Raw genomic sequence first — 14,254 nt, forward strand, 5'->3', positions numbered from 1 at the left:
AAGACTGAAAAGCTTTCAGCTCCTCGGAGCAGAGGCTTTTGACTGCTTGTTATCTTGAAGAATATATTCAGGATACACAAAAGGATGATGTCAGATTAAGTGAGTCAGTTTTTTCAAACTCATGTGAAAGGCTACATTCCAAGGGGCAAGTCTGCTAGATAAGTAACGAAAGAAAATTCCACATGCTGTCATGTGTCTTTTTTTTTTTTTTTCCACTCATGGTCCAGGCAGAACACTGAAGTTTTGCCACTTATTTCCTTAAAAGTGTTTGAAATATAAATTTACCAGACTGAATGTTCCATATTCTTCCCTGAGAAAATGTGTCAAAAATCCTAGCAATGTTGTCTGGTCTCCCCAGGTCCAACGAGCTTGATTGAGGTAGGATGAGACAGGCAGGTAGATATAGGGCAGCAGACCAGCAAAGAAGCACAGACTCAACTTCAACAGGGAGCCTGGGGAGAGTTCCTGCATTAGAGCACAGGGATCACAGTGTTTATTTTAGTCAGATTCATCCTGGAACTTCAAGAATATATTGAGGAAAACATCAAATATGTTTACTCAGAGCTGATCTCTCAATTTATATCAAGTCACCACGGAAGATGATGTTAAACCTTCTGATTACTGTGGATTACTAGGAAATTGCATCAGCCTGAACTCCTTTGCATGGCAAGTGAAATCTGAGTGAAGCAAATAATATTAGCAAAGACATGATTCTCATGTTTATTGCATCCTCTACACTTAAAACCATGTCATGACATGCAGCACTGCACAGCTGAGACTACCCACCTGGAAGTGATTAGTGTTGATTATGGTGTTTGACTGTTTTCAAAACTGCCCAAGATATTGTTCTAATACTGATTCACTTCATTATCATCATCAGGAGTAGGCTTTAACTATATATTATATTATGACTGCACATTAATAACATATTGTTTCTACAAGGGTTTTGGACATTTCATGGAAATCAGCACAAATGAAGCTAGTTTTTAAGTAACACTCAAGTTCATCCAAATGCTATTTTTTTTCTCAGTTTACAAAGGAAGAAGGAAATTTGTTGTTGAATGCAATAATCTTGCCTCAAACAGAATATATTTCTCATCTGCAAGTTTCTTCTTTGCTTTTTTCTTTCTTGGCCATGTCATGTGGCATGCAATTTTAGTTCTCCTACCAAGGAGCAAGCCTTGAAGTAACTGAAGCACAGAGTCTTAACCACTGTACTGCCAGGGAAGTCCCGCTTCTGCACGTTTCTAAAACCAAGGGAAACTGCCAAATTTTTACAAAGATTGAGTCCAAAAGAATTCTATGGTTGCTTTAGTAATTGGAAATGTCATTTCCTACAAATATCATGATCGGAAATTGCCAATTTTTTCTTTACAAAAAAGGGAAATTGATAGGTGACAATGAATATGAGAACCAAGATTTCCATTCATCAGAAGCAGAAAAGTAGTTGACTTACACTAGCATTTTCAAGTTAGCATTCTTCATTGAAAATGGAGTATTTTTACTACAGTAGATTTTGTTTGACATTTCTAAAGTGGTAACGAGATTCATACAAAATGATGGGATGAAAAAAATGGAAAAAATAACTAATCGAAGAATATGCCTTTGCTATTCTTAAAAGTAGCTTTAAAGAAAGTAAATGTTTAGATTTTAGCAGTTTCCGCACACTATAAAGTTCAGTTTAGAATGGCAAGACATAGTTGCTGCAGAATTTTCCTTTTGTGTGGGAAATAGAGAAATCAACACATGAGAACTATTTCGGAGAGTGCAGGAGAGTGGCTCTGAGTCCTAGCTGCACGTACACTGGAATCACCTGGGGAACTTTTAAAACTATCAGTCCTAGGGCCTCACACCCAATCAAATAAATCAGAATTATTTTAGGGTAGTGAGAGCACACAAAGGCATACACACACACAAACACCTATTTACTTTCTTAAACCTTTCTAGATAATTTAAGTAAGCAGTTGGGGTTGCAACCAACTAATTTCGCCTTAGATCACCTGAGCAGTCAGATCCAATTCCCTATCACTTCACTGGTAGATCTTATTTTCTAGACTCTGCTCTTTAAATAATAAAAATAAAAGGCGCTCTTTCCCAAATTTCATCATTCATCAGAGGCTGATCTAAGTACAGGGTAAACAGGCTCTCAGATCAGGTTCCTAACTTGTCAGCTCTGGGTCTTGTATGTTTTACATGAGAATATGGCTCTCCGTCCAAAGACTTAAAACAAAAGATTTGCTTTTTAAGTCCATGCCAGAGAATGTATATCTAGCTGCACCTTCTCTGATATCAGAAGCCTGGCTAAGAGTGACACCATCAAGATGGCAACATAAGTAATCCCAACTTCAGTCCTTCCCACTAAACACCATCAGCAACTACCTGAAGACAAGATACTGTTGTGAAAATCCCAGACAATGGGGTTGAGGCTGAAGTCCTGGACCACAGAGACCAAGAAGGACTGCACTTGAAGCTTTGAGGGGCACTCTGACCATTTTACTCCTCCCTTAGGCCAGCACAGCGGTACATTAGAGGACTCCCCTTGGGGTACACTTTTTCCAGTGGGAAAAGAGCCCCCAGGGTGGAAATCCAGCTCCCCAGGCATTGCAGGATGCTCCGCAGGAGACTCACTCAGTTCTCACTCGCGGGGACCACAGCGGCGGGGGAGGGGTTGGGTAGGCGTAGATCTTTGGGGCTCAACCACTGGGGATCAGACAGAGATGGAGAAGGGAAGCAGGGCTTACAGCGACCGGTCTCCACTCTTGGGAGAACACATTCCTGTCTGCAGCGGTGCCAGAGCAGAGGTTGATCAGCCAGCAGTTCTGCGCATCTACAGAGCCGAGCCAGTGGCTGATCCTACTCGAAAATAATTTTGATTTAATTGATGTGGGGCACATATTAACATGATGAAAGTCACATATGACAAGGCCACAGCTAACACAGTACTCAATGGTGACAGACTGAAAGCTTCTCCTCTAAGATCAGGAATAAGACAAGCATGCCCACTCTCACCTCTCACATTCAACATAGTACTGGAAGTCCTACTCAGGGTAGTTAGGCAAAAAAAGAAATAAAAGGAATCCAAACTAGAAAGGAAGTGAAATTGTCTCTGTTTGCAAATTACATGATCTTAAATAGGAAATCCTAAAGATTCTATCAAAAAGCTGTAAAACTTAACAAATTTAGGAAAGTTACAGGATACAAAATTAGTTGTGCTTCTATATACTAACAATGAACTATCTTAAAAAGAAAACTATTTCATTTACAATAGCATAGCATCAAATATAATAAATTGCTTAGGAATATATTTAACTGAGGAGGTATTAATGAAATATCTGTATACTGAAAACTATAAGACACTGACGAAAGAAACTGAAGAAGACACATATGAAAAGATGTCTCACATTCATGGATTAAAATAATTAATATTGTTAAAATGTTCATACTACCCAAAACCATCTATAGATTTTACAATATCCCTATTAAGCCTGTATGAAACTAATAAGTAAACCTCATGTTTTCTGGTGCCATAAATGTCATATTGGGCTTTTTTTCTCAAAAACCTACCTTCTCTTTTAAAAGTCGAAAGAGAATCCATGGTATTATGCACAAAACATAGAGTACTATTGTGTGCTGATTACATAAGCTAAGGCCACAGCATAAAGCACCAATATTAGCTATCTGAAAAATAATAAAAGAAAATAATCCAAGTTAAAAATTCACTGAAAACTAAGAAAGCACAATAGTAAAAAGCTATTCTTTTTATTAAAAGTAAGCATTTATACAGTAAGCCAGGTTAACATCAAACTTTTAATGCAAACAATCAGCTTTAATACTCACTAATATCACCATTATTTTATTAATATTAAAGTTGAGCAATTCTTTTAGATTTTCTTCTATTAAATTAATTAAATATAACACTTTTATTTAGAAACCTGGTTCCCTATGGTGGTCTTTTTGCTATTTTTGAACATGTTATTTTCATAATCATAAAAGGGTTTATGTTAAACAAAAAATAAACTCTAATATCATCACAGATTTGTTTATGGAAACCACAGATAAACCTTGATGTTCTTTTGTTTCTAAATTCTTTAATAACACAAGCTGCCCAAATATTATGATAATCTGGCATTCTTCAATGTGTAGATGGTAAGCCCTTAGAAGACAGGGTTCCCCGACACTGCAAATTATTTTGATGATTAGTCATTATAATCTCTTTAGAACTACTTCATTTTACATCTGATTACTTTCCTTTTAGTGAAAAAAAAGTACAAATTATTTGATCTTTTGTGAAATTAGAGAATAAGCTAAGGCACCATAATGGTAAATAATTTAAAGTGGTCACCCTAGAGCTTGGCATCTTAAGATCACACACACACACACATACACACATATATGACAGTGGATTAGCTAACAAGCCTTTCTTTCCCAGTAAGACTCAAAGGGGATTTTGTAACACCCTCATTCTCCAAAAAACTTTTGAACTCTGAGATAGAAAAAAAATTCTCATGTTTTATAAAGGCTCTCATAGTTTACAGTAAAAAAACTGAGAGTGTTTGGAGAGTGCTTTTCTCTCAACATGCCTAGATTACTTTGACAGTAATCAGAATAGATGAACAGTATCTAAACCAAAGTTAAAAAGAAATAGAGCATCTGTCTAAAAATTAAAACAAAAAGTGATTTCACTTTGATCAAAATAGGTTACCTTTGATCTTTCTTGTGCAGTTGCTGCCTCCTCAAAATGTACAGTAAGAGCCATAAGCAGGCCCACAAACAGATTGTTTAAGCTAAAAACCTCTGCTGCAATGGACCACTGCCATGTTAGACGAGAAAATGAAAACACCCCCGCAGCAAGGATTCCTCCAGCATATGAGCCAGAAAGCCTGCAAATACAGATAACATGAAATCTTCTTTCTCAACAAAAAGAACTGACTTTATTTTCCTTTTTATAAACTGTAGCAGCAGAAATTATGACAGCCGCCCAGCACTATCCCAACACATTAGATGGTTAATACATTACTTCGTGTAATAATTCCTTTCAACAGATTTTAATTACAAAGTCCATATATTAACCTATTAAGAAACAAATGAACAAACCTGCTTGGTATCTTATGAACTGAATGAGGTTTAGTTCTCCAATGTACTCGTTAGGATTCAAGCCATTTCAGAAAGCCTGAAGAGACCGAGACTAGAGAGATAACAAACCTGGGCCACTTTTCTTGCTATATCTAAGAAAAAAAACGAACATGACTGATTAAGACTGAAAAATTAATAAAATGGCAGAGTATCTGCTTGGTAGAAACAGGCTTACAGACTTAGAGAATGAACTTATGGTTGCCAGCGAGGAAGGATGCACTAAAGGGATAGTTACGGAGTTTGGGATGGACATGTACACACTGCTATAATTAAAATGGATAACCAATAAGGACCTACTGTATAGCACAGGGTACTCTGCTCAATGTTATGTGTCAGCCTGGATGGGAGAGGAGTCGGGGGGAGAAGATACATGAATGCGTATGGCTGAGTCCCTTTGCTGTTCACCTGAAACTATCAAAATATCACAACATTGTTAATCACCTATATCGTAATACAAAATAAAAAGCTTTTAAAAATGAATAAAAGAAAAAAAAGGAATATCTGTTCAGGAACACTCACTCTCACTCCTTGTGGAATGTTTGGGTCTAGGTATTTTTTACATTTATCTCCCAACATATGGCAAAGTATGTCTTGGTCACAATATTTGGTGATTTTAAGATCTTGTAAGCTAAATTCTTAGTTTCAAATGATTTCTTCTTCACACAAAGTCAAAGTTAAAAATGATATTTTTTTTTTTAAAGAGAAGGGTAAGAGTGTGAATTTTAGTAACACAGAAGAATCAAATGCTATACTTGGAAACAAATTCCTCACTCCCAATGCCAACAGAAGCCCATATTTCAAATTAATTGAGGAATCTGGATCTCAATCTAGAGATATGATTTGAGAGGTCAAATCATAGGTCATTACTTTTTAGCTGTATTGTTTTGCATAAAAATTATGGAGTAACTGTATAGCTTTTAATCAACCTTAGTAGGAAAAAAAGCTAACAAATTTCAATATCACCAAACCTGTTTTTCTCTGAATTTCTGTTTACAATTTTCCTGTTCTCTTTCCCTTATAAAAATCATCAGTTTCCTATTTCCTGCAGAATACTCCATTCTCCCAGTTTTCCTGATTCAAGAACCTAGTTATTTCTTCCTTCCAAATTCCTTTTCAGATTCCTTTCCATTTGTATTCCTTTTGCCTTAGATTCAAAGTAATAGTTTCCTAACTTGCCTTACATTTTCTAATTCTTCTGCAATATAACATCAGATTAAACTTTCTAAAGCATACTCTTTGTGAATACTCTTTATTCCTACAGGATGAATTAGAATCAACCTGGAATCCAGGCTCCCAATAAACTGGGCCCCCTAAACACTAATTACCAACATGACCTCCTACCAAGTAGTCAAGCTCCTCAAAATTCCCTAATAAGACTCGCCTATTCCTAGCTCCATACGTTTGCTCCCTGAATTGAAGGTCCTCCCTGCTCCTTTATTAAAACTCTACTCTTCTCTCAATTTTCTCTTCAATTCCCAGGTTTTTAGCCCATCTCTGCATATCAATGATTTTTACATTGTTTTTGGAAATGTGAACTGGAGCTAAACTTCACTTAATTGGAAGCATCTGGCCCCAAGCACAGAAAGGAAACTTAACAAATAAAAGAATGAATTAATCTTAAAGTATTAGTAACAATTTAAAGAAACCTCTAAGTTCCAGCTGTCAATATGACTTTTTGGAAAGTCAGCAAAAGATACAAGATTCCTTCTTCTACTTAAAACATAAATTAGCACCCTTGAAGAAATGGCTGATTCCAGGGTTGGGAAAGCTCAAGTAGCAAAAGAATCAGAAACATTTTGGGACACAAAGTAAGGAAATGTTCAAATGGAGACATTAACAAAGAGCATATTAGCCAGCTTACAGGACTCTTATTGGCCAAATTGGGGAAAACTTGAGCATAAAAATAATTAGAGTAACAGACTGTAACCCAATGAATAAACAAGAATCTATGAATGTAAAAAAAGAAAAGCTATGGATCTGCAGTGATATAAAAAACTGGGTGAGAAGGAAAAGTCCATGGAAAGTCAACTAATAACTATAGAAGAAATTAGAAGAATTAGAAATCCCCACTTGACAACCATCATAATAATAATCAATGGATACCAAAGTAGAGGGTAAAGTTTGGAGTAACAGAAATATGTACACTGTCTAAAGGTATTTCCCTGTAAATAATTACAAAAGAAGAAACTGTAATTACAGTGGCAAACTGGACCAACAGTCTTAATCACATCATCAAAGTTAACGCCCAGTAATGGGACAAAAAATCATCATATGCTTCTTTATCTATTGCAAAAAAAAAAAAAAAGAATACAGCATCATTTCTGTGGTATTCCTACCAAAAATACATTACCTGAATTTAAGCAAGAGGACAGACAAACTCAGACTGAAGGACATTCTATAGAATAACTGACCTGTATGTATCAAGAAATGTCAAAGTCTTGAGAATAAACAAAATCACCATGAGAACTGTCCCAGATTAGAGACCAAAAGGATGACGACAGAATAAAAGGCATGATCTAGGCCTTCTACTATAGTTCAGTTCAGTCGCTCAGTCGTGTCTGACTCTTTGTGACCCCATGAATCACAGCATGCCATGCCTCCCTGTCCATCACCAACTCCTGGAGTTTACTCAAACTCATGTCCATCAAGTCGGTGATGCCATCCAGCCATCCCATTCTCTGTCGTCCCCTTCTCCTCCTGCCCCTAATCCCTCCCAGTATCAGGGCCTTTTCCAATGAGTCAACTCTTCATATGAGGTGGCCAAAGTATTGGAGTTTCAGCTTTAGCATCAGTCCTTTCAATGAACACCCAGGACTGATCTCCTTTAGGATGGACTGGGTGGATCTCCTTGCAGTCCAAGGGACTCTCAAGAGTCTTCTCCAACACCACAGTTCAAAAGCATCAATTCTTCGGTGCTCAGCTTTCTTCACAGTCCAACTCTCACATCCATACATGACCACAGGAAAAACCATAGCCTTGACTAGACGGACCTTTGTTGCCAAAGTAATGTCTCTGCTTTTTAATATGCTATCTAGGTTGGTCATAACTTTTCTTCTAAGGAGTGTCTTTTAATTTCATGGCTGCAATCACCATCTGCAGTGATTTTGGAGCCCCAATAAATAAAGTCTGACACTGTTTCCACTGTTTTCCCATCTATTTCTCATGAAGTGATGGGACCAGATGCCATGATCTTAGTTTTCTGAATGTTGAGCTTTAAGCCAACTTTTTAACTCTTTCACTTTCATCAAGAGGCTTTTTAGTTCCTCTTTACTTTCTGCCATAAGGGTGGTATCATCTACTATTAGCATGTGGAAAAAATTGGATCAGGTCTGAAGATTAGGTAACAGCCTTGTATCATTTATAATTTGTTTTGAGACCTACACTGTGTATATGTAAGACAATGTTGGTTTAAAGAAACATATCTTGAAGCATTTAAAGGTAAAAGGACATCATGACTGCAGCTTATTCTTAATTGGTTAAAAAGCAAAATAATACATACATATCCACTGAGTCAAGGATAAAGCAAATGTGGTAAAATATTAATATTTGGGAACCTGAGTAAAGGGCAAACAGTGAGCCATTTGTGCCACTTTTTTATAAATCTGAAATTGCATCAAGATAAAAAGTTTAAAGAAATCAGCAAATTTCCAAGATAAGTTGCTGACATTTGTTGAGTTTCTTGTTAGCCATGTTTCAGGTATTGTTCTATGGCCTTCTTTATATTCATCTAATTTTCACAATAACCCTAGGAGTAGATGGTGGTTTGTCTCCTTTTCTCAAATGAAGAAAATGAGGCTCAGGGAGGCCAAATAATTTTTCCAAGGTCCTATAGTAGGTAATTAAGTGGCAGAACCAGGATTAAAATTGTTAGTCTGGCTATTTAAAATAATTACATTATGGGTAAGAGATGGCTATTTTAATGTCAAATCGTTTATCCCAGACTAATGATATACTTCCCTGGTAGCTCAGATGGTAAAACGTCTGCCTACAATGCGGGAGACCAGTATATGATCCATGGGTTGGCAAGATCCTCTGGAGAAGGAAATGGCAACCCACTCTAGTACTCTTGCCTGGAAAATCCCATGGACGGAGGAGTGTGGTAGGCTACAGTCCATGGGGTCGCAAAGAGTCAGAAACAACTGAGCGATTTCACTTTCAATGATATATTGTACATTTATTTAGTTAAATATGCACCTCTTTGAGTGAAGAACAGAAGTTTTGTCAATTATTAGAATTGTATTTATGTCTATGTGTTATCTAAACAACACACTACCAACTTGAATTGTACATACCTCTCAAGACTGATATTAACCTTTTTTTTTTTTTGAAAGGGCAGTTAAAGTTTAAAACCAGCAAACAGTTAATTAAAAAGAACTGATATGTACAAATCCTCAGGAAGAAAACTCAAGACTCACTAATCTACAATGATTTTTAGCACATTATTATGCTCAGGAAGACATCCTAAAGCGTTTGAATTATTGACATTATTGGAATTATGAACTATGTTAACTGCCTTTTCAAATATTTCATAAGGTTTTAGAAACTGAAGATAGTATAAGTAAAATTATCAGTGGTAAAATTTATCCAGTCACCTTAGACTATTACAGATACTTATGTACATTAGCATTTTATTGAAGACGAATCCTACATCAGCAAGGTCTAAAATCTGAATTTTTCCCACCTCACTTCTGTCCCATATCACCCCCCCCCCCCCCCCCCCCCCGCCAAGGACAAGATTGTTTTACAATGAATAATCCATATACTCTTTCACCTGATTTTTCTGGGTACAAGGTTATAGAAAAGAAGGTAACTGATTATAAAGCCAGTAAAGAAAATCAAACCTATAATCTTGATCTTTTCAGCATCTCAAAACAGCTTGCTTAAAAATCAACTCAGCCTATAGACTGAAGACAAGAGTATTGGACCTTCTCTTTTCTTTTGCTACTCAACATCTAAAATCCTTTCATATGCCTGAGGGATACAACCTTATGAGGCAAAGCCCTTCTTATTACACACACTGAAATACAGAATATTTTTCTAGTCTCCAAGCAGTTAGAGCATGGGTATATGACCTAGGCTCTGCCTGTCAGAATCACCTGCTCCATTCTTTGAACTGGAAATTCATGAGGTCAAAAAGCAGGTATGGAGGCAGAATCAGACATGGTGGGTGGGATTTGTGTATCATTTTCACAGACAATAATGGCAGCACTTTCAGGATTAGTGCTCAGAATCCAGGTCAGTGTCGATGATGTGAGCTGGGGTGCCTGGGGCCCACGGATGGCAGCCACAGTGGTTTCACCAACACATACGTGCCTGGGACTCTGAATATTCTGGGATCAGAGCCTGCTAATCCAGCCTTCCCAGAAATTCTGCAAGCTTTCCAACTTTCTTCTTTTTTTAAAATTCTAGATTTGAATATTTCCTCTTTTAAAAAGCTTTCCGTTCGGCTCAGTTCAGTCGCTCAGTCATGTCCGACTCTTTGCAACCCCATGGCTTGCAGGCGTGACAGGACTCCCTGTCCATCACCAATTCCTGGAGATTACTCAAATTCATGTCCATTGAGTTGGTGATGCCATCCAATCATCTCATCCTCTGTTGTCCCCTTCTCCCCCTGCTTTCAATCTTTCCTAGCATCAGGGTCTTTTCAAAAGAATTATTTCTTCAAATCAGGTGGCCAAAGTATTGGAGTTTCAGCTTCAGCATCAGTTCCTCCAATGAATATTCAGGATTGATTTCCTTTAGGATGGACTGGTTGGATCTCCTTGTAGTCCAAGGGACTCTCAAGAGTCTTCTGCAACACCACAGTTCAAAAGCATCAATTCTTCGGGCTCAGCTTTCCTTATAGTCCAAATCTCACATCCATACATGACTACTGGAAAAAACATAGCTTTGACTATGTGGACCTTTGTTGGCCAAGTAATGTCTCTGCTTTTTAACATGCTGTCTAGGTTGGTCCAGAAATAAAGTCTGTCACTGTTTCCATTGCTTCCCCATCTATTTGCCATGAAGTGATGGGACCAGATGCCATCATCTTAGTTTTCTGAATGTTGAGTTTTATGCCAATGTTTTTGCTCTCCTCTTTCACCTTCATCAAGAGGCTCTTTAGTTTTTCTTCACTTTCTGACATAAGGATGGTATCATCTGCAGACTTGAGGTTATTGATATTTCTTCTGGCATTCTTTTTTAAAAAAATATAAATTTGTTTATTTTAATTGGAGGTTAATTACTTTACAATAATGTATTGGTTTTGCCATACATCAACATGAATCCACCACAGGTATACACATGTTCCCCATCCTGAACCCCCCTCCCTCCTCCCTCTCCATACCATCCCTCTGGGTCATCTCAGTGCACCAGCCCCAAGCATCCAGTATCATGCATCAAACCTGGACTGGTGATTCATTTCATATATGATATTACACGTTTCAATGCCATTCTCCCAAATCATCCCATCCTCTCCCTCTCCCAGAGTCCAAAAGACTGTTCTATACATCTGTGTCTCTTTTGCTGTCTCACATACAGGGTTATCATTACCATCTTTCTAAATTCCCTATATATGTGTTAATATACTGTATTGGTGTTTTTCTTTCTGGCTTACTTCACTCTGTATAATCGGCTCCAGTTTCATCCACCTCATTAGAACTGATTCAAATATATTCTTTTAATGGCTGAGTAATACTCCATTGTGTATATGTACCACAGCTTTCTTATCCATTCATCTGCTGATGGACATCTAGGTTGCTTCCATGTCCTGGCTATTATAAACAGTGCTGCGATGAACATTGGGGTACATGTGTCTCTTTCAATTCTGATTTTCTCGGTGTGTATGCCCAGCAGTGGGACTGCTGGGTCATAAGGCAGTTCTATTTGCAGTTTTTAAAGGAATCTCCACACTGTTCTCCATAGTGGCTGTACTAGTTTGCATTCCCACCAACAGTGTAAGAGGGTTCCCTTTTCTCCACACCCTCTCCAGCATTTATTGCTTGTAGACTTTTGGATCACAGCCATTCTGACTGGCGTAAAATGGTACCTCATTGTGGCTTTGATTTGCATTTCTGATAATGAGTGATGTTGAGCATCTTTTCATGTTTGTTAGCCATCTGTATGTCTCCTTTGGAGAAATGTCTAGTTAGTTCTTTGGCCCATTTTTTGATTGGGTCATTTATTTTTCTGGAATTGAGCTGCAGGAGTTGCTTGTATATTTTTGAGATTAATTCTTTGTCAGTTGCTTCATTTGCTATTATTTTCTCCCATTCTGAAGGCTGTCTCTTCACCTTGTTTATAGTTTCCTTTGTTGCGCAGAAGCTTTTAAGTTTAATTAGGTCCCATTTGTTTATTTTTGCTTTTATTTCCATTACTCTGGGAGGTGGGTCATAGAGGATCCTGCTGTGATTTATGTCGGAGAGTGTTTTGCCTATGTTCTCCTCTAGGAATTTTTTAGTTTCTGGTCTTACGTTTAGATCTTTAATCCATTTTGAGTTTATTTTTGTATATGGTGTTAGAAAGTGTTCTAGTTTCATTCTTTTACAAGTGGTTGACCAGTTTTGCCAGCACCACTTGTTAAAGAGATTGTCTTTAATCCATTGTATATTCTTGCCTCCTTTGTGAAAGATAAGGTGTCCATAGGTGTGTGGATTTATCTCTCAGCTTTCTCTTTTGTTCCACTGATCTATATTTCTGTCTTTGTGCCAGTACCATACTGTCTTGATGACTGTAGCTTTGTAGTAGAGCCTGTCTCCTGGCATTCTTGATTCCAGCTTGTGCTTCATCCAGTCCAGCGTTTCTCATGATGTACTCTGCATATAAGTTAAATAAGCACGGTGACAATATACAGCCTTGACATACTCCTTTCCCTATTTGAAACCAGTCTGTTGTTCCACGTACAGTTCTAACTGTTGCTTCCTGACCTGCATACAGATTTCTCACAAGGCAGGTCAGGTATCTGGTATTCCCATCTCTTTAAGAATTCTCCACAGTTTGTTGTGATCCACACAGTCAAAGGCTTTGGCATAGTCAATAAAGCAGATGTTTTTCTGGAACTCTCTTGTTTTTTGTGTGATCCAATGGATGTTGGCAATTTGATCTCTGGTTTCTCTGCCTTTCCTAAATCCAACTTGAACATCTGGAAGTTCACAGTTCACATACTGTTGAAGCCTGGCTTGGATAATTTTGAGCATTACCTTGCTAGCGTTTGAGATGAGTGCAATTGTGTGGTTGTTTGAGCATTCTTTGGCATTGGCTTTCTTTGGGATTGGAATGAAAACTGACCTTTTCTAGTCCTGTGACCTAGTCCTGCTGTTTTCTAAATTTGCTGGCATGTTGAGTGCAGCACTTTCACAGCATCATCTTTTAGGATTTGAAATAGCTCAACTGGAATTCCATCATTTCCACTAGCTTTGTTCATAATGATGTTTCCTAAGGCCGTTGACTTTGGATTCCAGGATGTCTGGTTCTAGGTGAGTGACCATATCATCGTGATTATCTTGGTCATGAAGATCTTTTTTGTACAGTTCTTCTGTGTATTCTTGCCACCTCTTAATATCTTCTGCTTCTCTTAGGTCCATATCTTTACTGAGCCCATCTTTGCATGAAATGTTCCCTCAGTATCTCTAATTTTCTTGACAAGCTCTCTAGTCCTTCCCATTCTATTGTTTTCCTCAATTTCTTTGCACTGATCACTGAGGAAGGCTTTCTTATCTCTCCTGGCTATTCTTTGGAACTCTGCATTCAAATGGGTATATCTTTCCTTTTCTCCTTGCCTTTCACTTCTCTTCTTTTCTCAGTTATTTGTAAGGCCTCCTCAGACAACCATTTTGTCTTTTTGCATTTCTGTTTCTTGGGCGATGGTCTTGATCCCTGCCTCCTGTACAATGTCATGAACCTCCGTCCACAGTTCTTTAGGCACTCTGTCTATCAGATCTAATCTCTTGAATCTATTTCTCACTTCTACTGTATAATCATAAGGGATTTGATTATAGGTCATACCTGAATGGTCTAGTGGTTTTCCCTACTTTCTTGAATTTAAAAGTAAAAAGCTTTATTGAGATATAATTCATATACTATATAATTCATTTATTTAAAATGTACAACTAAAGATTTTCAGTACATTTAGAAATATGCA

At 37.5% G+C, this 14,254-nt stretch overlaps 1 protein-coding gene across 1 annotated transcript in view; it reads right to left on the reverse strand.

Annotated features, from left to right (window-relative positions):
• Nucleotides 1–14,254, reverse strand: part of TMEM260 (transmembrane protein 260) — a 70,871-nt gene that overhangs the window by 31,926 nt on the left and 24,691 nt on the right. The window contains 3 exon segments of the mRNA XM_018054102.1: nt 286–465; nt 3,565–3,678; nt 4,703–4,880. Coding sequence (XP_017909591.1) covers nt 286–465; nt 3,565–3,678; nt 4,703–4,880 — 472 coding nt within the window.

Source organism: Capra hircus, chromosome 10 (assembly GCF_001704415.2).
Source record: "Capra hircus breed San Clemente chromosome 10, ASM170441v1, whole genome shotgun sequence".
Lineage (NCBI taxonomy): Eukaryota > Metazoa > Chordata > Mammalia > Artiodactyla > Bovidae > Capra > Capra hircus.